At 51.7% G+C, this 22,004-nt stretch overlaps 2 protein-coding genes across 3 annotated transcripts; both read left to right on the top strand.

The window, feature by feature from the left end:
* Window positions 1-5,110: 5,110 nt before the first annotated feature.
* On the top strand, window positions 5,111-7,767 carry SIGMAR1 (sigma non-opioid intracellular receptor 1). Of its 2 annotated transcripts, none has more exons than XM_028521589.2 (4): window positions 5,111-5,411; window positions 5,532-5,732; window positions 5,863-5,955; window positions 6,675-7,764. In XM_028521589.2, exons 1-4 carry the CDS (start codon window positions 5,261-5,263, stop codon window positions 6,899-6,901), a joined length of 672 nt encoding a protein of 223 aa, XP_028377390.1. In that variant the 5' UTR covers window positions 5,111-5,260; the 3' UTR covers window positions 6,902-7,764. The 2 variants fall into 2 exon arrangements, with proteins under 2 accessions (XP_028377390.1, XP_028377398.1); XM_028521597.2 differs by having other exon boundaries at window positions 5,128-5,411; window positions 7,568-7,767.
* A 7,072-nt stretch (window positions 7,768-14,839) lies between these two features.
* ARID3C (AT-rich interaction domain 3C) lies at window positions 14,840-21,989 on the top strand. The gene is made up of 7 exons (XM_028530896.2): window positions 14,840-15,230; window positions 17,026-17,098; window positions 18,846-19,029; window positions 19,205-19,494; window positions 20,056-20,238; window positions 20,475-20,564; window positions 21,029-21,989. The coding sequence occupies exons 1-7, from the start codon at window positions 14,919-14,921 to the stop codon at window positions 21,127-21,129; spliced, it is 1,233 nt and encodes a 410-aa protein (XP_028386697.1). The 5' UTR covers window positions 14,840-14,918; the 3' UTR covers window positions 21,130-21,989.
* Window positions 21,990-22,004: the final 15 nt, after the last annotated feature.

Raw genomic sequence — 22,004 nt, 5'->3', positions numbered from 1 at the left:
GCAATGATTGGCTAACCGCCAACACGTGACTGTCTGAGGGGCCTACCGGACACCTGGGGGCGGGGCTCAGGGCGACAGCATTATAGGGGGCGACTTTGGTGATTCCAGTACCAAAGCCAGTACCCTGGAAAAAAGTATCTGTGGAGGCTGCCTACTGCAGATTCCTTGAGTCCAGAAAGGTCGCAAGATTTCTTTACTGCTTTCAAGACCTTATAGGCAAGGAGGGGCTAGAAAGGAGTATTTGAAGTCATAAAAGGCAAGGACTTACATCCAAGATTACTGTGGCCAGCAAAGCTATCATTTAGAATGAAAGGGCAAATAAAGTGCTTCCCAGATAAGGTCAAATTAAAGGAGTTTATCATCACCAAGCCTTTATTATATGAAATGTTAAAGGGACTTACCTAAGAAATAGAAGATCAAAAACTATGAACAGTAAAATGACAACAAACTCACGACTATCAACGACTGAGCCTAAAAAACAAAACAAAGCAAACAGCTAGAACAGGAACAGAATCACAGAAATGGATATCACATGGAGGGTTATCTGGGGAGGGGAGAAAGGTACAGGGAATAAGAAGCATAACTGGTAGGCATAAAGTAGAGAGGGGAGGTTAAGAATAGTATAGGAAACAGAGAAGCCAAAGAACTTATATGTACAACCCATGGACATGAACTAAGGCAGAGGGCATGCTGGAGTGTGAGGAGGTGCAGGATGGAGGGGGAATAAAAGGGAGAAAAAATTGGGACAACTCTAATAGTGTAATCAATAAAATATACTTTAAAAAAGATTACTGCTGTCATTCACTTGGTCATTTATTCAGCAAATATTTACTGATTTTTCTACCCTGTGCCAGGCACCTAGGCTCCACATGATGCAAAGGGATGCCCCTGTATGCACAAGTCAGGCATGGGGCATGACTTGTCCTGGAGCTCACGTTTTGGGGCAAAGTAAGACTATATAACCCTGGATCCACAATCACCTCACTTACCTGTTCAGTGGTCACGGTGGAGAAGAGGCAAACTTGGGGGCGAGGGGTGATCTGCTTTGGCTGAACCCTGGCCTCAAGTATTACTTGGAGGAGTGGGTACTACACTGTAACTATCACCACCAGTCAGCAGAAACAGGTTTGGGAAAATAGGGCTAAGTAACTGTGAATGAAAAGGAAGCCAGGTAATAAACCTGGCAGGTCTGTGGTTGAGGGCGGGAGTAGATGGCACATGGCAGTGACTGGAAGTAACTACATGGGATGGTCTGATCACAAGTTCCTAACTGGATGGCTCACAGAGGGCAGTCCTATCCCAGACCTATAAGTAGCCAAAGGTCAATCTTTACCTTAAGTGTGCTCTGTCCATTGTCCTTATGCATCTATGATAACAAACCTTTGAAATGTCAGGGTAATTTTCTTTTCTAACCCCCTTGAAAGCACAACCACAGGCACTGGAGCACAAGACCAACAAACCCTTTATTTCTGTCTTGTTCCTGGATACTATCTCTATGTACTGCAAATGTTAATTATTAACTATTCTGTGCTCACCAATGTAGAAGAAGTATGTGTTTCTCCATTTTGCTTTTTATCCAGTCCTAGAGATTTCCCCACTTTGTTTTCTTCTGCCACCTTAAACTACCACCAGTGGAGTTAATGTGGCTTCCTTACATTTCCTCCTTGGATTCTAAATGCGCAAAAGGAACCACAAAACTGCCATTCTCTGGAGCATTTCTCAATCCATTGAGATCTTGCTTCCAGGCATATCCTCAAAATTTGGCTCTAATAAATTCTTATAAAAATTTTCTAAAGATTTGGACATTCTTTCATTGACAGAACCATATTTCTCTTTCTCTCTCTGTCTCTCATTTGCACACACCAAAAGCACAAGAAATGGGTGGAGTAAGAGGGCTGTAAGAACTCTGAAAATGTGGGAAAGACAGGACCCTCAGTAGCTCTAGCCACCATCTTGTGGAATCAGGGGTGTTTACACACCCCCTTCCCTTCTCCAACATTTCCTTGGGTCAAACCAATTGGCTAACGTTAAAATAAAGTTCAAATTAATTCCTCCCCTGGCACTTTTAAAGACATCTAAATATTGTGTCTGAACATCTTCCCCATTCACAGTGGGAAACAGAGGCCTCAAGTTCACCCAAGGGAAATAGAGGACAAGTGGCCAAGCTAGGATTTGAACTCAAATTTCCAGTCTCTTCCCATGGTTCTGAAATGCCTCTGAGACTTCGATGACACTCAAGAAAAATGTTGAACTAGAAGTTGGGCAGTAGCAGGGAGGCCCCTGCCCCCAAGCCAGACCAGGCCAAGCCAGGTGTTTTGCAGCTCAGATGCAAAAACTGGCCCTGGCCAGGTAGCCCAGTTAGAGCATCATCCCAGTACATCAAAGTTGCAGGTTCTATCCCCAGTCAGGGCACAAGAATCAGCCAATGAATGCATAAATGAGTACAACAACAAATTGATCAATCTCTCTCTCTCTCTCTCTCTCCTTCCCTCCCTCCCTCTAATCAATTAAAAAAAAAAAAAAAACTGGGTCATCAGTCATTTACCTAATCTCTGCCCTAGAGCTCTGTGATTGGAATCTGAAGAGGCCACCAGATAGGGGGCAGGGGTTACCAGTTCGCTGGTGGCTCATGGCTGGGGGAGAAGGGAGGACAGAAGGTCTCTTTTCTACCCTCTCCCCTGTCTTTGCTGTTACAGTGGCTGCATTTTGGAGGCAGCCCCATTTTCTCAAGAACACCAGTGCTCGCCGTGTCATTCCCAGTATCATGTCAACTAAGTCCTGACCCCTCCACAAACATCTCTTCTGGACTGTCACCAAAACTCTCCTTTTCCTGTGTCTCCCCAAGGTCACTTTCTGGGGGAAGAAGACAATGGCTGAGACAGGGCCTACCCAGCCCTTTCCCTCAAAGATCCCAGAGGTGTGATTTCTTCTCTGATATCTGGGGAAGGTGTCTGTGACCCCAATACCTTAATCCCTGGCCTTAGACCCTCTTACGGCTGTGGAGAGGAAGAAATTTTCCTCTGCCCTTCTAGGTTCTTCAGGTCAATTTAATAAGCAAGTCAACAAGAGACAGATTAACAAGAGAAAATAACCAAATTTAATTACATAAGGACATATGACATGAAAGAGTCAGACAACCCCATATACAAGAGAGGTTCAGAGGCCATTACCATGAGGTATATATGGCATTTTGAACTAAGGGTGAGGTAAGTTACCTGGGGGCTTCAGAGGGGAGGAAGGTCATTTGCAGGATCAGCGCAGATGTTCAGGAATTAGAAGTTTGCCCTGCCATATAGCTAGGTCATGAAAAGTTATTTGTGGTAATAAGTCTTATTATGGGCAAGGCCCTGAATTTAAATTCTTTCAGGAAGAGGTCAAAGTTTTTTCATGAGCCCACAGGGTCTTGATTACTTTCAGTTCAAAATAATTCACAGACCAGAGTGGCATATCTTGGGAAGTCCTGTTCTGAACCCTTTCAAGGCCAAAGGACAATTTGGGTTTTGTTTGTTTTTAAATAGTGTGTGCTGAAGAAACTTTCTAAAAGACCAAATAGGGAAACTACAGGTCTACACACCAGAGGGCTCTGCCTGGACCAGAGGGGCAGAGACCAGATTTGGGGGCTATTTCTTGCTATTTGGGGTTCTTAGAGAATGGTCAGCTCAGGAGTGTCACAGGAGCCAGAGACAAAAAAAAAGTTCCCTCAATTCTGAATTCTCCTCTAGGTAATCCTTTCTTTATGTTTCCCCACATGGCCAAGTTTTTCAAAAAATAGTCCAACTACCCAGCCTCTATACTTAGTACACAGGACACAGGACACAGTACACAGGAATGTGTCTTTTGCCCTGTGTTAGTCAGTGTAAATAATCTGAGTTGCTGTAACAACTCCCAAACTCAGTAGTTTAGCACCCCAGTCCACTGTGGGAGAGAGGGAGGGCTCTATCCCATGCAGCATTCAGAATTCTCCACTATCTGCTTATGATGATAGATCAGGGAAGAGAAAGTAAAAAATGTCACAGAAGATCTTAGGAGCCAGACCTGGAAATGGCGTACATCATTTCTGCCTATACTTCATTAGCCAGAACATAATCCCACAGCCTTATCCAATTACAGAGTAGAATATGGAATGTAATTTTGACTGCATGCCCCTACCAAGGAAGCTAGTGACCAGCTCCCATCATCTTACTGAATGGACTGCTCAATTATATTTGACTGTGTTGACCCTTTATCTCATCACTCTCATGTGTGAAGCCATGCTCTTCCAATTTTCTTCTCCTTTGTGTTTTATTTATGTAACTAACATGTATGACACCACATGCCAGGTACTAATTGCTTTATAAACATTAACTCATTTAATCTTCAATACAATGAAGGTATGTACTATGAGGCAGGTACTTTTTTATTCAACCCATTTTATGGATGGGGAAAACTGAGTCACAAAGACTTTAAGTAATTTGCCCAAGATCACCCAACTAGTAGGTGGCAGGAGCCAGACTTTTAATCCAGTCAATCCAGCTCCACTGCAGTATGCTGCTTCTTTTCTCTCTTTTGTTTCTCTTCCTTTATCAGTCCTCTGCCATAACCTTCATTTGGTTTACAGGGGCTTACTATCATATTTTGTGCTTCAGAAGGAAGAACGAATTGTAGGCCTACGCTGTCTCTCTCCTTGGTGCCTTTGCTCTTGGAGTAGGTCTCAAGGGTTGGAATGCCCTTCCCATCTCTCGAAAAGACACTGCTCAGATGTCACCGCCTCCAGAAAACCGTCCCTAACACTCCACTTTGAAGAACGCCCCCCTTCCATCTTCTGTGCTCGCAAAGGCGGGCCTTAAGAATCACAAGTCCAGGAAGGCTCTGCTTCCGGGCTCGCCTGTTTCACTAGTCAGTGAGCCCAGGGGAGAGTTCTTTCTGGGTCTCACCGCCACCATCCCCTAGCCCCAAGTGGGCTGGCGGTTGGAGAGGCCCTACCGGGGGTCCTAATATGAGTAGCTGGGAGGGCTTGGCCCCACCCCATTTACCTTTAGCGCACTGCGCCGCCCTACTCCCTTCCAGCTCTCTGCTCCCAGGAAGGGAATGGTACAGCCCGAGGGGCGGTGCCTGGATGCTCCGACACTTCCAATTGGCCTAGGGGAGCCGGACCACAGCGGTGGCGGGTGGCGGGGGAACGGGTCCTGAACGGCGGCGCAGCTGGCTAGGGGGCAGTGAGAAGCGTAGCCTCAGGCCCCATCTCCTTTCAGTGCTGCGTGGTACTGGGTTGCCCTCGGGGATGCAGTGGGCCGTGGGTCGGCGGTGGGCGTGGGCTGCGCTGCTTCTGGCTGCCGCAGCTATACTGGCCCAGATGGTCTGGCTCTGGCTGGGCACACAGAGCTTCGTCTTCCAGCACGAAGAGATCGCGCAGCTGGCGCGGCAGTACGCGGGTGAGCGAACGAACGAACGGATGGAGGGCTGGGAAGACCCGGGCCGAGCTGGGGGATCCTGGGGCGCCGTTCCCTAGTCCTGGACCGGTGCTGGCCCTAATACTCCTCTGCCCCTGCCAGGGCTGGACCACGAGCTTGCCTTCTCTCGGCTCATCGTCGAGCTGCGGCGGCTGCACCCAGGCCACGTGCTGCCCGACGAAGAACTGCAGTGGGTGTTCGTGAACGCGGGCGGCTGGATGGGCGCCATGTGCCTTCTGCATGCCTCACTGTCCGAGTACGTGCTGCTCTTCGGCACCGCCCTCGGCTCTGGCGGCCACTCTGGTCAGTGCTGGCGGCGGGCCGGACTGGGAGGCTGGGGCTGTGCAAGGGCTCATGCCGCCGTTTCTGTTTGGCCAGGCCATGTGATGACGCCGATACCCTGATATTCGGTGTCCATCTGATTGTCCCGCAGGACGCTATTGGGCTGAGATCTCCGACACCATAATCTCTGGCACCTTCCACCAGTGGAGAGAGGGCACTACCAAAAGTGAGGTCTTCTACCCAGGTGGGTAGGGAGGTTCTGTCAGAGAAGTGAGTTCCTTCGTTTTGGGATGCCCATAGTTGGGGGAGAGAGCCATGGCATGCGAAGGGGGTGCGTGAGGGGCCCTCCCCCTGGTTCCCCTATTCCAGAGGTACGCTACAGGTGGTTTTTTTTACTAATCCATATTCCATCAATTTTGGGGGAGAGAGTTGGGTAATCAGAAATGCTCTCATATCCCTAAAGGGAAGGCAGACTGTTGTCTTCCTTTTTTATATGGTGAAATATTTTACAGAAAAATAGAGGTTTGGAATTTAAACTAAGTTTGAAGTTGAGTGTCACAAGCAGGCAAGCATTGTCATTGAGTGGAAGTCAGTCAGAAAGCCTCAGAAGTCTATCCCCTTTGTATCTAAGGGGCCCAGCCCAAATTTAGCCAAATTTCTGCTTGACTGAGGCTTGGGAATGTAAATTTCCATGACTTCTGTACAGTAGCCCATGGTCAGGTGAGATGCTCCTCCTTGGCTTTCCCCCAACAGAGGACGTGAGCCAGGTGATGCCACAGAGGAAAATTTAGGAGTTGCCATCTTGGCCTCTTACCCCTCCAGATTGGTGACCTGGCCAGTGAGGTCAGGCCTTTTCTTTAAGCTCTCTCCATTCCCTACTACTAGACAGCCCATGGGCCAGAGAGGTTGAAGCAGTGGAAGGGCAGGGCTAGGCTCCTCATGTGGGTGCTTCCTGTCCCCCAGGGGAGACAGTGGTGCACGGGCCTGGTGAGGCAACAGCTGTGGAGTGGGGGCCAAACACATGGATGGTGGAGTACGGCCGGGGTGTCATCCCGTCTACCCTGGCCTTCGCACTGGCTGACACAGTCTTCAGCACCCAGGACTTCCTCACCCTCTTCTACACTCTTCGAGCCTATGCTAGGGCCCTCCGGCTTGAGCTCACTACCTACCTCTTCGGCCAGGACCCCTGACCCACCGGGCCTGGAGGAGGACCTGTGGGTGGACAGGAGCGGGCAGGCCCGCATACATCCATTTGCTGGAGCCCATGTGAAAAGATGGACATACAACATGCAGATACTGAGTTCCTGCTATACAAGCAGGGACATACATGCTTATACCACCAAACACAGAGACATATGGGAACATACGGGGCACACATTCAGATACTGGATCCCATGTGTGTGGCAAAATCTTGCCTTCACACCCATTCAGAGAAGGAGCCCCATGTGTATCAAAGAGGTCCAGTCATGTTCAAACATACAACATAAGCTTGACTCATTAACTCAGGCCTTTCCAGAGCTTCCCTACCCCCAGTCAGGGCTCTGGAGTTAGGGATGGAGGTGGATATTACACTTTGCCTAGGTCTGACCCCCCCCCACCCCAGCAGCAATTGGGGAAGGGGTGAGGAAGAAGAAGAGTTGCCTCTGGAGGCCCCCTTCACCTGCAGCTATGATGCCCTTTCTCTGTCCTCACCATACGCCTTACCCCTGTTCTGTTCGCTGCTATGCAAGTGCCCTCATGGCCTATCCCGCACCCTCTCAGCGAGCAAGTCAACTGGGGAACCAGAAGAATGTGGAGAATGCTGAGTTCAGGGTCCCTCCTATCCTGAAAGCCCCCCCTCCATTTCTCTCTCAGGGGTATGGAGGGGAGGCTGGCCTCAGCCCAGGATCCACCTCTGAGGAGGGGGCCTGCAGAGGTGGGCTTAGATCCAAGGGGCCATTCCTGGCCTAGAGAGAAGGCTGTTTTAGTGCACACACACCCATTACAGCTTTCAGACACTGCCTGCATTTTCTGTCCATTTGTCTCTCTGTTAATAAAGACCTGTTGAACAGTTCCATTTCTTTGTGTATCTGAGCAGTAGGAAAACGTGCTAACTCATGGGAGGCCCCAGGAAGGCCTCTCTCTCCCTTACTGTGTGATTTTTGACAGTGGCTATATACTTTTAGTGTGCCCAAGAATCACTTAGTAGGCTCATTGGCCATACAGATTACTGTGCCTAGTCCCCAGAGTTCAGTTCCGGGTTGAGCCCTTGAGATCAACTGTTTAATAAGGTCTTCACACGTCTTGAAAGTGTCAGTTTAAGAAATTCAGGGCTGGGTGAAGTGTTCATCTCTCTATCTTGCCCCTACTACTGCTGGTCTGGAAATAGTCCTGCGAGTCTTACCATTGATGGCCACAAGATGGCGGTGTGCACCCACATTTGAACTGAAAGAGGCCTCGTTAGTCTCCATCTGCATTTTTCTGGTTTTTAGGGTATCTTGTCCACCCCGACCCAGACAGGAGTTTTTCTCCGGGACCCCTCCGTTCTGTGGAGGCTCCCGGGGGTGGGGAGCAGGCACACTATCTGGTGATGTCTGAGGTCGATGGGGCTGGAACTAGTATGAGGCACGCGACGTGCCAAAGGTGCACCCCAGGGACCCTGCACTTGCCCTCTTCAGTTTTGTGCTCTGGTCACATCGCTAGTCTCATCCTCCTCCGAGCCCTTCTCGGACTCCGAAGAGGGCCCAGACCACTCTGAGGAGTTTTGGTGTATTCCAAATGAACATCATTATAAAAATTGCATATTCTAAAAAGTTGATGTTCTAATTAACAAAGATGCAAGAGACAACAGGTATAACCATTCGTAAGCAACATCAGAGGTTTGAATTTGTGGCTCTGAGTGAGTATGAGGCCCAGGCAAGATGGCCGTCCTAACACCACCACCACCACTATGTTGGCCATGACAGGTCCTGGCTGGTGTCTCCCCTCCATGAATTGTGGGTTGCAAAATCAAGCCTCCAAGGACTTCTCCCACCCTATAGCCCAGCTCTGCCTCTAGGCTCACCACACATCTATCAGGGATGCCTCAGCTTCCCTGTCGTCCCTGCCTTCCACATAGGACTCAGCACCTGGGGTCCTCCCCATCTCTGGTGCTCAGCCCGGGACTATTCTCAACTTTCATTTGATACAATCACTCTTTTTGCATCCTTAAATGGGGACCAGCTTGCAATGACTGGGAATTGAACTGGTGACCCTTTGGTTCACAGGCCAACACCCAATCCACTGAGCCACACTAGCCAGGGATGATACAGTCACTCTTAAAACACTTGGTTTCCAGTGCACTACTCCTTTGCCTCCTTTGCTAGATCTTACCTGTTAAACCTCTGTTCACTTGCCAGGACCTAATCCTCAAACTTCTGTCTACACCACTCCCAGGTGATCTCAATCACTTCAAGACTTTGAGTACCATCTAGTGTATATGTCTCCCCTGCGCCCAGTTTTGAGATAAAATTGACATATAACATCTTAGTTTAAGGTGTACAACAGTGATACATGTGTATGATGAAGTGATAACCACAGTAAGTTTAGTTAACATCTAGCACCTCACATAGTTAAAAAAAAATTATGGGAACTTTCAGGATCTACACTCTTAGCAACTTTCAAATATGTAATGTAGTATTGTTAGTTAATAGTTACATTACACCCCCAGGACCTATTTTTCTTATAACTGGAAGTCTGTGCTTTTTGACCACCTTTACCCATATCACCCACCTTAGGCCTCTGGCATCCACCAGTCTTCTGTTTCTAAGAGTTTGGATTTTTGATGCTCCACATACAAGTGAGAACATAGAGTATTTGCCTTCCTGACTTATTATTTTTAAGACTTTTATTTTGAGAGAGAGAGGAAGGGAGGCAGAAAGGGATGGAGAGAAACATCAATGTGTGGTTGCCTTTTGTGCACCCCCTACTGGGAGCCTGGATTGCAACCCAGGCATGTGCCCTAGACAGGGAATCGAACTGGTGACCCTTTGGTTCGCAGGCCAGCGCTCAATCCACTGAGCCACACCAGCCAGGGTGCCTTTCTGACTTATTTTGCTCAGCATAATGCCTTCAAGGCTGAATAAATGTGATGGAATATTATTCAGCCATAAAAAAGACAAGCCTGCTATTTGCAACAATATGGATGGATGTTAAGGACCATCTGTATGTGTTGACTCCTAATTTCTTGTCACAGCCATATATGAAGCTCCAGATATCAGCTTCATATATTTAACTGCCAGCAGCTCCACCTGGTTGTCTAATTGGCATCTCAAACTAGAAATGTCCAACATAAACTGATTTCTCTCAGCCCTGTATCTCCTGCAGTCTTTTACTGTCTCAGGGAAGGATACCTCTGCTCACCCATGTGCCCAGACCAACAGCCATGGAGTCATCTTGGGTAGCTCTTACTCTCTCATCCCATATTCAAAGCATCAACAGATCCTGTCAGCTTTATCTTTGAAACATATCCAGGCTCTAATCACTTCTTGTCACTTCCATGGCTACCACACTCGTCCAAGCCATCATCATCTCTTGCCTGGATTACTGCAATGGCCTCTTAATTGGTCCTCATCCTTGCCTGCAGTGTGGAGAGGTTAGCACACAACAACCAGACTCAGCCTTTCACTCACTGCTTGGGCATTTCTATCAGCTTTCCATGTCATTCAGTCTTTTCACTGCCTCCAGGAACCCACTCCAGGGCCCATGTTACCTCTGACCAAATATCCGACTGTTCACCTCAGCAATCCTGTTCTAGCCCAGTGGCCGCCCTGCTTTTCTTCCAACATGTCAAGCAAACTTCCACCTTAGGACATTTGTATCTGCTATTCTGCCTGTAATTTTCTTTAGGTACCTCCACGACTCTCTCCCTGCTCTCCACCCCCTTCAATTCCTGCTCAGAGACCTTCCCTTAACATTTGTCTATTAGGAGCCCTTTTGCGGTGGTTTTAAAATACCTCCATAAAGTTTTTGATATTTTAAGAGATGGAGCCTAATTCCTTTACCCTTGACTATGAGCTAGAGAATATATATATATATTCCTCACCCAAGGGCATGCCAACTGGTTTTAGAGAGACAGAAACATCACTGTGAGAGAAAACATTGACTGGTCGCCTTCCACACACACCCCACCTGGAGATGGAACCCAAAACTTAGGTATGTGCCCTGACTGGGGATCGAAACTGCAAGCTTTTTGTGTAAGAGACAACACTCCAACCAACTGAGCCACCTAGCCAGGCCTTAGTGATATATTTTTAACAAATAATATATGGCAGAAGTGACAGTGTGACTTCCAAGCCTACGCCATAAAAAGCATTGCCGCCTCTTTAGTCTGGTCACTTTCCCGGGCAAACCAGCTGCCGTGGTCGGAGGACACTCAGGCCTGAGGCCCACCTGCGGAGAACAGCCTCGTGCCAGCAGCCATGTGAGTGAGCCATCCTGGAGGTGGATCCTCCCATGCCAGTCAAGATGATTATGACCTTTGCCAAAATTTTTACTACAGCCTCACAAGAGAGAGTGAGCCAGACCCATCCTGCTCAGCCACTCTCAGATCCCTGATCAACAGAATTGTGAGAAAGTAAATGTTGTCTTAAGCTGCTACTTTTTCATGTAATTTGTTACACAGTAATAGGTCACAAATATGCCCTTCCCTCTCTATTCTCCCAACCCAGATTTATGTCTCTTCGTTTCATTCATTTATTTTGTTCATTTATGTTTCTTCCTTTCATCTGACAACATTCGCCACTGAAATTATACCCTTGTAACCGGGACTTTATTTACACCTGTGTCCAGCAGTGCCCAGCTGAAAGTGGCTGCTAGTTAACACGGAGGTCTGGGTCTGTGTGTCTCTCTCCATCTTTGTCTCTGTGAGGTATAGGATCAGATGGGGGTTATGTATGGGTGTGAGAGACAGCCTTTTCGCAGAGGAGAAGAGATAAACCAGGTCCCAGTTAGGCTTACTCCTTCCCCTCAGCCCTTTCCAGTTGTACCACTCGTGGCTCAGACCCCAAAGGAGGGTTTACTATGTTTGATGGGTTCTTTTTCCTTTGGAAGTAGCTGCCCGGTCCCTTGCTCCTCTCCTCCCCCTCAACCTCCTGCAAAGCAATCTCCAAACTCTCAGAACTGGAATGCCCCAAGCCAGTTTCCACCTTTCCAAGAGGAATCTTACCATCAGTCTCTCTGGATACCTGCTCTTCGAGCAGCCAGGGGAAGCTGTGTGGGGAAAGAGAAGCAAGCTGGGTACAGGAGTTCCACAAATCCCTGCCCCCTGCCCTCTAGTCCCCCAGGAGAGCCCCAGGGCAAGTTTGTCTGCCTCTGCACATTTAATGATTCTCCCCTCTGTGGCCCCAGCCTTAGAATGGGCCGGGGAGAGGAAGGGGCTTGACTGGCCACACAAAGCTACATGCTCTGCGGTAGGGGACATCGTACTGAAGGTGGTTGGATCAACAAGGCTTGTTAGTGGGAAAAGAGGCTGACGCTTAGGTCTGAAATGTGAGTGGGAGGGCACTGGAGTGAGCCAGAGGTGGGCGCAGGACTGAGCCTCAGTGTGGCCAAGGATGGGCCGAAGAGAACACAGACCTAGTGCCCCAGTGGGAGCTGGGCTGGGGACAACAGTGGAGGCTAGAGACAAGGAGAGCAGGTGGGGGTGTCATCCCGGTGAGAAGAGCTGGTGGCTCAGGCCAGGGCAAGCTGGGTCTGAGAGGAGGAGACTGATTGGGGTGAGGGTGGAGCGAGAGGAAGAAAGCAAAAGTCACGCCTGAATTTCTACCTCCTGGGAAAATGTACCTGAGAGGAACCTTGCCCCACTGGGTGTAAGGTCAGGGGATATACTTCCAGTGCTGGATTGACACAGCAGTTCCACAGCCATGCCAGGTGTTACCCCCACAGACACATGTTCTCACCTGCAGGCAGCCCTCCTGCTTTGGTAGGTTGATTTCCCCGCATTCATGAAGAAACTGGGGGACATATGAGGGTGCTAGGGAGGAGCGGGGTCCAGGATGCTCAGAACTGTGACCTGCCTTCAGGACCCCCAAATAAGGAGCGGTATCTGGAGTATAACTGGGGGTGGGGTAGCCCTGCATCAGTTGGCTGAAGCGGTGGAGATACAGACCGGGGAGTCATGCACACATGTGGAGGATGTGTGTGAAGATGGGCAAAATGCTGATCACTGCTGAAATGTGCAATGAGTACCAGGGATTCATTATACTTTTCACTCTTTTTGTTCATATGTTCGAAGATGTCGGTAACAGAGCATCGAAAGAGCTTTTTAAAAAGGCTGTGCAGGCCCTGGCTGGTGTGGCTCAGTGAATTGAGAGCGAACCTGTGGACCAAAGGTTGCTCGTTCAATTCCCAGTCAGGGCACATGCCTGGGTTGAGGGCCCGGTCCCCAGTAAGGTGCGCAAGAGGAAACCACATATTGACTTTTTTCTCCCTCTCTCCCTTCCTTCTCTCTAAAAATAAATAAATAAAATCTTGAAAAAAAAAAGACCCTGTGTGGTTGTGTATCTCCGTGTAGCACGTGTACCCTGCTGCAGGTGTGGAATCAGTGCAGAGACCTCTGTGTGTGCATAGGCGTGAGTCCGCCACCATGCGCATCTAGTGTGCAAACTGCAGCGTGCATGCACTTGGGGACAACACCTGGGTAGGGCATGGGGAGAAGTTTCCGTCTGTCCACACTCACCCCAGCATCTTGCAGGCTGATTCACCTCATGATCACCGGCCCTTGGCTCTGTAGTGGCCATGAAACTCATATGTGAAACGGGGCAGCTGTGTGCTTGAACTTGTGACAGGGTATGTTGGTGTGTGAACACATTTTTGTGTGAATGCGGGCACTCACTGAGTGTGGGTTTAGGGGGCACGACTTGTAAGGTTGGGCGGGGCCCTGGTCCTGAGTCCAGTAGCGGTAGGTAGACTCCTCACTCCTTTGCACGATTCCCCACAGCTCTCCAGCGCCCCCTCCCCACGAATCTGGCGGTGTGGAGGGTGGGAGACACCTGTTGGGGGGCTGGGAGCCACAGAGCCCACCCAGGCCTTTCTCCCTGTGTCCCCGCCCGCCCTGCCCCTCTCGGGTCCCGCCCCCGCGGCCGCGGCTAGCAAAGCGGCGTGAGCGCACCGCGGTCAGAGGAGCGCACGGCGGCAGGAGCGCACAGCGGGGAATCCCGCGCAGGGAACCGAGCGGAGGCTGGGGCCGCCGGAGAGGCGGGCATCGCATAGGGAGAGCCGTGGAGACGCCGGGGGCAGCGGGCCGCGCCAGGCAGGTGAGTGAGGCCGCGGGGTGCCAGGCGCCAGAGAGTGGGCGTCGAGCCCCTGCTGCCCCTGCCCACCTGGTTCGGTGCCCGTCCTGGGCTCCGCTCCCGCCGCCTTCTATCCCTGCGCGTCCTTGGTTCTAGTTCTCTGCGTCTCTGTCGGGTCTCTCGGACTGTTTCCCCTGTGTCTCCGTCTCTCCCCTTCTATCTACTGTCTCACCCCATCTCTTTCTAGTCTCTCTCTTCTGTCTCCGTCTCCTGCCGCGTCGGTCTGTCTCCTTCTCTCTCAGTCCCTGTCTCACTAATTGTCTCTCCATCTGCGTCTCTCTCTTTGGACTGCCTGCCACTCAGGTCTTTGATATTTATCTCTCGCTCCCCACCCTCTCTTACCTCCCGCGTCTCTCGGCCCAGTGTCTCTACCAGTCTCACCTCTCCCCGTCTCCGTCTCTCCATCCTCGTCTCTGGCTGAGATCTCTGCCTCTCCCCATCGCGGTCCCTCTCAGTCTCTGTGTCTCCCCACCTCTGCGTCTCCTTGTCTCCCCGTCCCACCAACCTTTCTGTCTCCACAGTTGCTTGTCATCCCCCCCGCCCGCCCCCCGTCAGATCGCGCTCTCTCACTCTCCCCGTCTCTGCTTCTTGGTCCTTGTCACCCTCTTTGATCTGCTCGGTCTCTACCTGTCCTCCGTCAATGCCCATTTCTGTCTCTTTGGCGCTCGCTCTCTCTTTTTTACCTCCCTACCAATCTCGGGAAAAGCTATCTTTCTTTCTCCTCATGACCCCCTGCGCTTCCCTGAATCCATGACCACCTCCCCTTGCGTTGGGGGTTGTGGGAGCAGCGGGGCCCAACACCCATAGTGCCCTCCCTCCCCCACAGACGGCCCTTTCCTCGGGGCCCCGCCTGGTGCCAGCCACCCCACCCGCGGGCGGACTGCGCCTGGAAGCCGTCATGGAAGCCCTGCAGAGGCAGCAGGCAGCCCGCCTGGCCCAGGGGGTGGGGCCATTGGCCCCTCCACGCCCATCGCCACCACGGCCTCCCTTGCCTGGCCTCCGGATTCTGCAGGCCCCAGAGAGGGCCTTGGGGGAGGTTGGGGCTGAGGAAGAGGAGGATACTGAAGAGGATGAGGAGGGGGAGGAAGCCCGGGCCGAGGAAGAGGCAGCTGAGGAGAGTCGTCCAGGAACCCGGGGCCCCAGCTCACCTTCTGGCCAGCCCCCTGGACCTCAGCCCCATGAGTGGACCTACGAGGAACAGTTCAAGCAGGTAGGACCCCCTCAATGTCAGACCCTCTGGTCTGCCTTGTCTCTGGGCAAAAACAGAGCCTGGTGATTAGTAGTCTGCCCTCTACAAAGTGGAAAGACAGAGACCAGAGACTTAGAGAGAGTGAAGGCTAGACAGTGAGAGACGCAGAAAGAAGTACACAGGCAGACACTGAGAGGTGCTGAAGACACCCAGAAACATGGAGGCTGACAGATTGGAGGCTCTTGGTGAGGCTGGAAGAGAAAGTGGGAAGGGTGTAGGAGCCTTTAAGAATTCTTTTGAGGGAGGGGAATCTCATGACTAAGGATTACAATGCCAGCACCATCCTACCCTACCTTCTCACACACCAAGTGACAAGGTCATATTTCAGCGACCAGTGGGGGTGTCTTGGGCTGCCTTCTTCTGTCTTTGGAAGCAGAATGGAGGTTGCCACCCCTTTGGCAAGCTGATACCCCCCCCTCTTGTCTTCCTGTCAGATTCCCCTCATTCACACCCTCTCCCTGGCCTGAGTTCTGTGAGTGACGGTTCCCAGCCTGTGAGGGCCACGGCAGCCGCAGAGCGATATCGAGCCCCTGTGCAGCTGGAAATGACTAGATCTGACTCACAGGGCAATATTTGAGTTCTTCCTTCCGCAGAACCCATCTGGACGTTATTCTAAAACACTACTCCAGCTGTCACTGTGAAAGCATTCTGCAGGGCTGTGACTCTAGGGGTGGCACCTGTAGGGTGTTGGCCTTGGGTGTTTTCCAGAACTGCTCATCTGCAGTTAGCAGTATGTGGTGTTGGTGTAAAAAGGAGTGTTACTCAGGGCTGTAATATTCTGAAGAAATGGCTGTAGCAACTTTCTCCTAGGTATAAGTCTGGGAATTATTACTTGGAGAGTGTGTTATTTGTGGGCATCCATCTAAGACATAGGGCTCAGTTCTTGTGGGAGCATAGCTCTAAAGGTGAATCTCTGAGGTGTGTTATGAGGGTTTGTTTGTTTGTTTGTTTGTTTGTTTTACTGAGAGTTCTTATTGGGGGATGGAGTGTTACCTGTAGGTGTTACTCAGGGACTCTTACTCTTGGGTAAATGACTGTTACTCTAGGGATTGTCCTTCCTGGGGGGTATTTGGGAGATGATACGGGAGGTGGGGCTCCAGGTGACTGGGAATGTGTGGGATCACCCCCTGGGCCCTTCAAGTCCTGACCCCACAGATCCTGGGTAATGCAGGGCCATTGCCTCTGTGGCAGCTTCTACAGTGGGCAGGTCACTGTCCCCAGAAGGAGATCAGACCAGAAGGTGGGCTGAGGGGCTCCAGGTTTCAATCCAGAAGCTTCTGAGCATATATCCTGTCTGAGGGATGGGTTAGAGTCATCATCCCCAGCCCTGACATGCAGAGATGCGAACAGCTAAAAGCCTTTGCAGGAATGAAGGAGAGTGAATGAGTGCCTGCCAGGCAGATAAGCCTGTCAGTCTCCTCAGTGTGGAGCACAGCTCCAGCCTGACTTCCTCCCTGCACTCCGTGCATGCCGGGGAGGGCAAGCTTAGCCTCCATGGCTTCCTCTCTTCTCTCACACCTGAGATGGGTGGTTTGACCCACACAGGACACCACTAGCCAGTAGAGGGTCTCTGTGTGTACTAGAAAAAAGTGCCCCTACCTGCACCCAGGGGGAGAGAGCCTAATGTCTGGGAGTCCACATTTCAGACCCAAGCTACCCCTTTGGCTGGGGACCCTTATTCAGGGTACAAACTGAGTTGGGGTCCCAGGGGGTGGGGGGTGAGTGGAACTGGAAAATGACCTCGGTCCTTCCCCAGCTGTACGAGCTCGATGCAGACCCCAAGAGGAAGGAATTTCTGGATGACCTGTTTAGCTTCATGCAGAAGAGGGGTGAGTGGGGTGATGAAGGGAAGGGCCCCCCACTTACCAAGTTGGGTCTTCTCTGCAGAGGCCTGAGCTTGGCAGCACCTATCCTTTGGGCCCTCAATAACATCTTTAACCTCTGACCCTGCCCTTCTCCTCCACCCAGCAATTAATTAGTGGCCAGCCCACTGGCAGGTTAATGAGTGTAGGATCAATTGGGAGGGTAGGATGGGGAACTGGTGGGAGGCTGGTCTGGTGGGTGGGGGGAGCTTCCCAAGAATAGAGGACTGGGAATACCTTTGGTCCTCTTTCGCTGACCCTTCCTCCAGCCTTGTCACTCCTCAGTTTCCCCTTGCAACAGGCAGGGGACACCCAATGTGCTCTACAACAAGAAGGACTGGGATTAGACTGAAGGAAGGACTTCTCAAGGGGTAGGCCGGGGACCATGTGAGTTGGGGCTATGGAGGAAGAGAAAATCCTTCCCAGAAATCTTGGAGCTGAAAGAGAATGCAAGAAGGGTCCATCCAGCTGGGGGTCAGGACGGGTGGCAGTCCATCTCTTAGGCTTCTCCCCAGATTTGTGTGTCCAAAGACTGACTCATTATCTCTCTCTACAAAGCTAATTAACTCACTCAGAGCGAGGCCTGATAAGCTGCTAATTAACTGGCTGCATTGCCCCCCCACCCCCCTCCCCCCGCCCCTTCAGTGCAGAAGCTGTCCAAAGTCCCTCCGGAACCTCATCCCAGACCCAGTACCCCTTACAGGGCCATTCCTAAGCAGGGATCCTCAGTGGGGCCCCAGATCCCTTTGCTCCTTAGGGAGACCTAGTCATTCTCGTCCCACTGCACCTTCCCTGCTCTTTCCTTGAGGTCTTCCCTCCACTGGAGGTTGGCTAGGGAGGTGTGAGCGGGTCCTAGCACTTCCCCCACCAGGCCCAGAGCTCTGCCTCCCCTGAGTCTGCCTCCCTCAGCTCCCTCTGCAGGGGGAGGGGGGTCTCGCGGGGCCGATAATTTTCCCCCATTAATCAGGCCGCAGCTAATTGTTCGGGTCCAAAGGCGGCAGCGGAAGGGGACGGGATCGGTAAGGAATTAACTGGGGCCCATCGCTCAGCGCAGACAGGCCCCTTTGTCAGGCTTGGCCGGCGGGGGCGGTGCGGGCTGTGGAGTTGGCGAGCCGAGGCAGGGGCTTCTTCTTTTCCCATCCACCGTCCTCGGGCTTCCTGCAGCCACAGGGGTCGCTGCTCAGGGGAGCTGGGCCCTTCAGCACTGTCGGGAAGTCCTTCCTACGGTCTGCCCCAGGCATGGGCAAACTGAAGCTTACAAACCAAATCTACCCACCTGCAAGTTAAGAATGGTTATTATGCTTTTACATAATGTAAAAAAACTAAAAGACAAATAACATTCCAGACGTGTGAAATTCGAATTTCAGGGTCTGTAAATAAAGTTTTATTGGAACACAGCTGCACAGCTGCTTTCAGGCTAGAGTGCCAGACTGGGGTTCAGAAGGGACCCTTTGGACTGTAAAGCCTAAAACATTAAACTTCTGGCCCTTTACAGAAGTTTGCCTACACCTAGTCTAGCCTCCTGTCCTTCCTTGGGCGCCGTGGGCTCTGCCTGGCATACCACCACCTCCCTGCCCCTCCCTCTCCCCCTCCTTTCGCCAGGCCCCTCCCTGTATCCCGGTCTCGTCCAGCAGCTGACTTCTTCAGTCGTTGAGGATGCCCGAAGACTGGGTCTTAGTCTTCCAGTCTTGACTTTCTGCCCAACCCCCATCAGGGACACCAGTGAACCGCGTGCCCATTATGGCGAAGCAGGTGCTGGACCTGTACGCGCTGTTTCGCCTGGTGACAGCCAAAGGCGGCCTGGTGGAAGTCATCAATCGCAAGGTGTGGCGGGAGGTCACACGCGGCCTCAGCCTGCCCACCACCATCACGTCGGCCGCCTTCACTCTACGCACTCAGTGAGGCCTGGCGCGCGGGCTCCAGGCGGAGGGGGGAGGAGAGGGAGGGATGGGAGGGGGCAAGGCGCGAGTGGCGGGACTTCGGGGCGAGGCGGGCCCCTGGGCGGGCGTTCGGGTGTGGGCCCTGATCAGCGGGATCCAGCTTTCCCCGTGCACAGATCCCGTTGGCCCCTAGGTACATGAAGTACCTGTACCCATACGAGTGCGAAACTCGGGCGCTCAGCTCCCCCGGGGAGCTCCAGGCCGCCATCGACAGCAACCGGCGCGAAGGCCGTCGTCAAGCTTACACAGCCGCTCCGATCTTCGGCTTGGGCCGCCCGCCCCTTCGGAGCACCGCTGGCCCCGCCTCAGGTCCTGGCTCCGCCCTGCTCGCGCCCACGCCGGGTGCCCGCCCAGCCCAGGGCTCCGCCTCCGGTCTGCCGGCGCACGCCTGCGCGCAGCTGAGCCCAAGCCCTATTAAGAAAGGTGTGAAGGGGGAGGGGCTGAGGTTTAGAGGTCGCTGAGACCGAGGGTTATACTGAGACACAGAGAATATTAAAATATGGGGACTCTGAAATGCGGGAGGCATTGAGGTATGGGGCAGTAAGGACTGATGGGGCTCTGAAATTTAATGCATCCTAAAGTTTAGGGCTCCCGAGGTTTGGTGTCAATGAAGCCTTGGAAGCTCTGGAGTAAGGGTTACTGTGGCACGGGACGAAGGTCCTTTATTCAAAAGCCATTTCATTCCACACCTGTCCACTCATGGTTCCTATCTGCATGTGGTTTGTGCCTCCTGTGATCTGGTTTACTTAACAACTGAGAACAAGGAAATCCTCTAAATTGATTTGGACCAACCTAGACATTTACATTGGTCTTTTGGTCCCTCCAGTTCAGAGGCTATAGGCTGAGACTTTGGATGCGAGTGGAGATTGAACTTGGTGCTTCAGCTTGGATGACCGATCTCCTTTGGTCCCAGGCCTGGAGGGAGAACCAAACGCAAAGATTGAGTTGGTTGGGCCAGGGGAGCTGAATGACCTGTTCTTCCAGAGGAGAGTGGAATTCCAACCCCTCGACTGGCACTGCCTGTGGGCCTGGCCTTGGGACCTGCGCGGGAGAAATTGGCACCAGAGGAGCCTCCAGAGAAGAGGGCTGTGCTGATGGGGCCCATGGACTCACCTCGATCTGGTGCACACCACGGTTTCCTGCCCCATGGCAAGGTTCCCTTAAGCGGTGAGGAGGGGCTTGCTGCTGATAGGTCTTTGGGCCTGTGTACCGTGGGAGGACAGATGCATCACCTAATAAGCATTGGAGGTGGGGCAGATAGACCCCTCAATAGACAACTGTGTGATTACCAGTGCGGGGTGGAAGTAGAATGAGATGGAGGATGTTTATAGAGATGGAGGGGGAGCTTGAAAATCTGAAGTCTGATTCCCAAAAATGTGACTCCCCTGCCCTCTCCTGGACAGAAGAGCGGCTGGATGGGCCTCTCAATCTGGCAGGCAGTGGTATCAGCAGTATCAACATGGCACTAGAGATCAACGGGGTGGTCTACACTGGTATGGGCACCACAGACTGTCTACATTGGCATGAGGTCAGGGGTATTTACATTGGCATGGGGACTTTAGACTTTTTCTTCTAGCATGAGATTCAGAGTTATCCACACTTGCATGGGTAATATGAGGTTCAGGGGATCACTCCACTGGCATGGGTTGGAGGGACTGTCTATATGGCATGGGGTCCAAGGCATGACCTCTCTAGCATGGGTACCATGGGATGTCTACCTTGTCAATGGTCTGTGTATCAGTGTAAATATTTATTGTTTACCTGTTCGAGGGTATCTATATTGGCATATGAGTCTCTAACTGACCAAAGGGTTTGGTCTTCATTGGATTGGTTTGTGGCAGAGGTTTGTGTGCAGTGTTCTAGCAATCAGGTCACTAACTTTTGTTTCCTTCTGTTCCCCCGCCCTATCCTCTCCTGCTTGTATTCACCCTCTATTATCTCCTCACCCCTTTGTCAGGCATCCTCTTTGCCCGCCGTCAGCCTGTGCCAGCTTCCCAGAGCCCAACTAACCCTGCACCCCCAACCCCTACAGGACCCGCTTCCAACACCTCACCCTGAGAGCTCTCACTTGGAATTAAGAGTCCCAGCCCATTGCTGGGGGGAGGGGTGGGAGACACCCTCTCCACCTTTATTCTTCCAGGGGGCCCACCCTAGGACCCAACCCTGGGAGGTGACCACTACACCCCTCATGGACTTGAAGCCAAAGAATTTTCTTTTGATGTTACATCTACCTCATTGTAAAGGGAGGGCACTTCCTCTCTGACCAACTCCAGCATCTACCAAGGAGCCCTGCCTCCAATGCCCCGTGTGTCAATGTCATCTCTAGGACCCTACCTCTTGGAGTCAGACCTGCTTCTTCTCTTCAGGAGCCAGATGAAGGGTTGGGTTGGGGACTTGTGAAGGAGGTGTCCCTCAGGTCATGTCTGGGTAATAAAGCTGCATTTCCTCCCTCTCCAGTGCCTCTTTTACTTGTTTGGATCTGGGGGATGGGAAGGAATGGTGTGGTATACACAGGCTGCGTTAAGCCAGGAGTTCTCACAGGGAAGACAAAATAACAGAGGTCCGTGAGAGTAGAAGAGTTTGGTCTCATGAATCAGACTGCCCGAGTTCAAATTCTGATTCTGCCACTATAGTACTGAGATGCCCTCGGCAAGACACTTAATCGCTTGAACCTCATTAGACTCTAAAAGATTATGGTATTTCACAGGGCCTCTTATTGATCTATGGGAATGGACCAGCCGTGGATTAATGGGTGTATTTATATGCGCAACCTCGGGGAATGAGGTGGGGAAACCTCTTTGGTATCCTAAAATTAGAAGAAGAAATGCAAAGGTGGTCTTGACAAACAGGAGCTGGGATAGCGCAGAGCCTGACAGTTAGCCGTTGCCTAGGTAACCAGACAGCTTTAGACAACTTTCGCCGGCCCAGCCCGT

The sequence above is a fragment of the Phyllostomus discolor genome, chromosome 3, assembly GCF_004126475.2.
Source record: "Phyllostomus discolor isolate MPI-MPIP mPhyDis1 chromosome 3, mPhyDis1.pri.v3, whole genome shotgun sequence".
Taxonomy (NCBI): Eukaryota; Metazoa; Chordata; class Mammalia; order Chiroptera; family Phyllostomidae; genus Phyllostomus; species Phyllostomus discolor.
The sequence above is the reverse complement of the archived record's forward strand: the minus strand, read 5'-3'. Positions and strand labels throughout refer to the sequence as shown.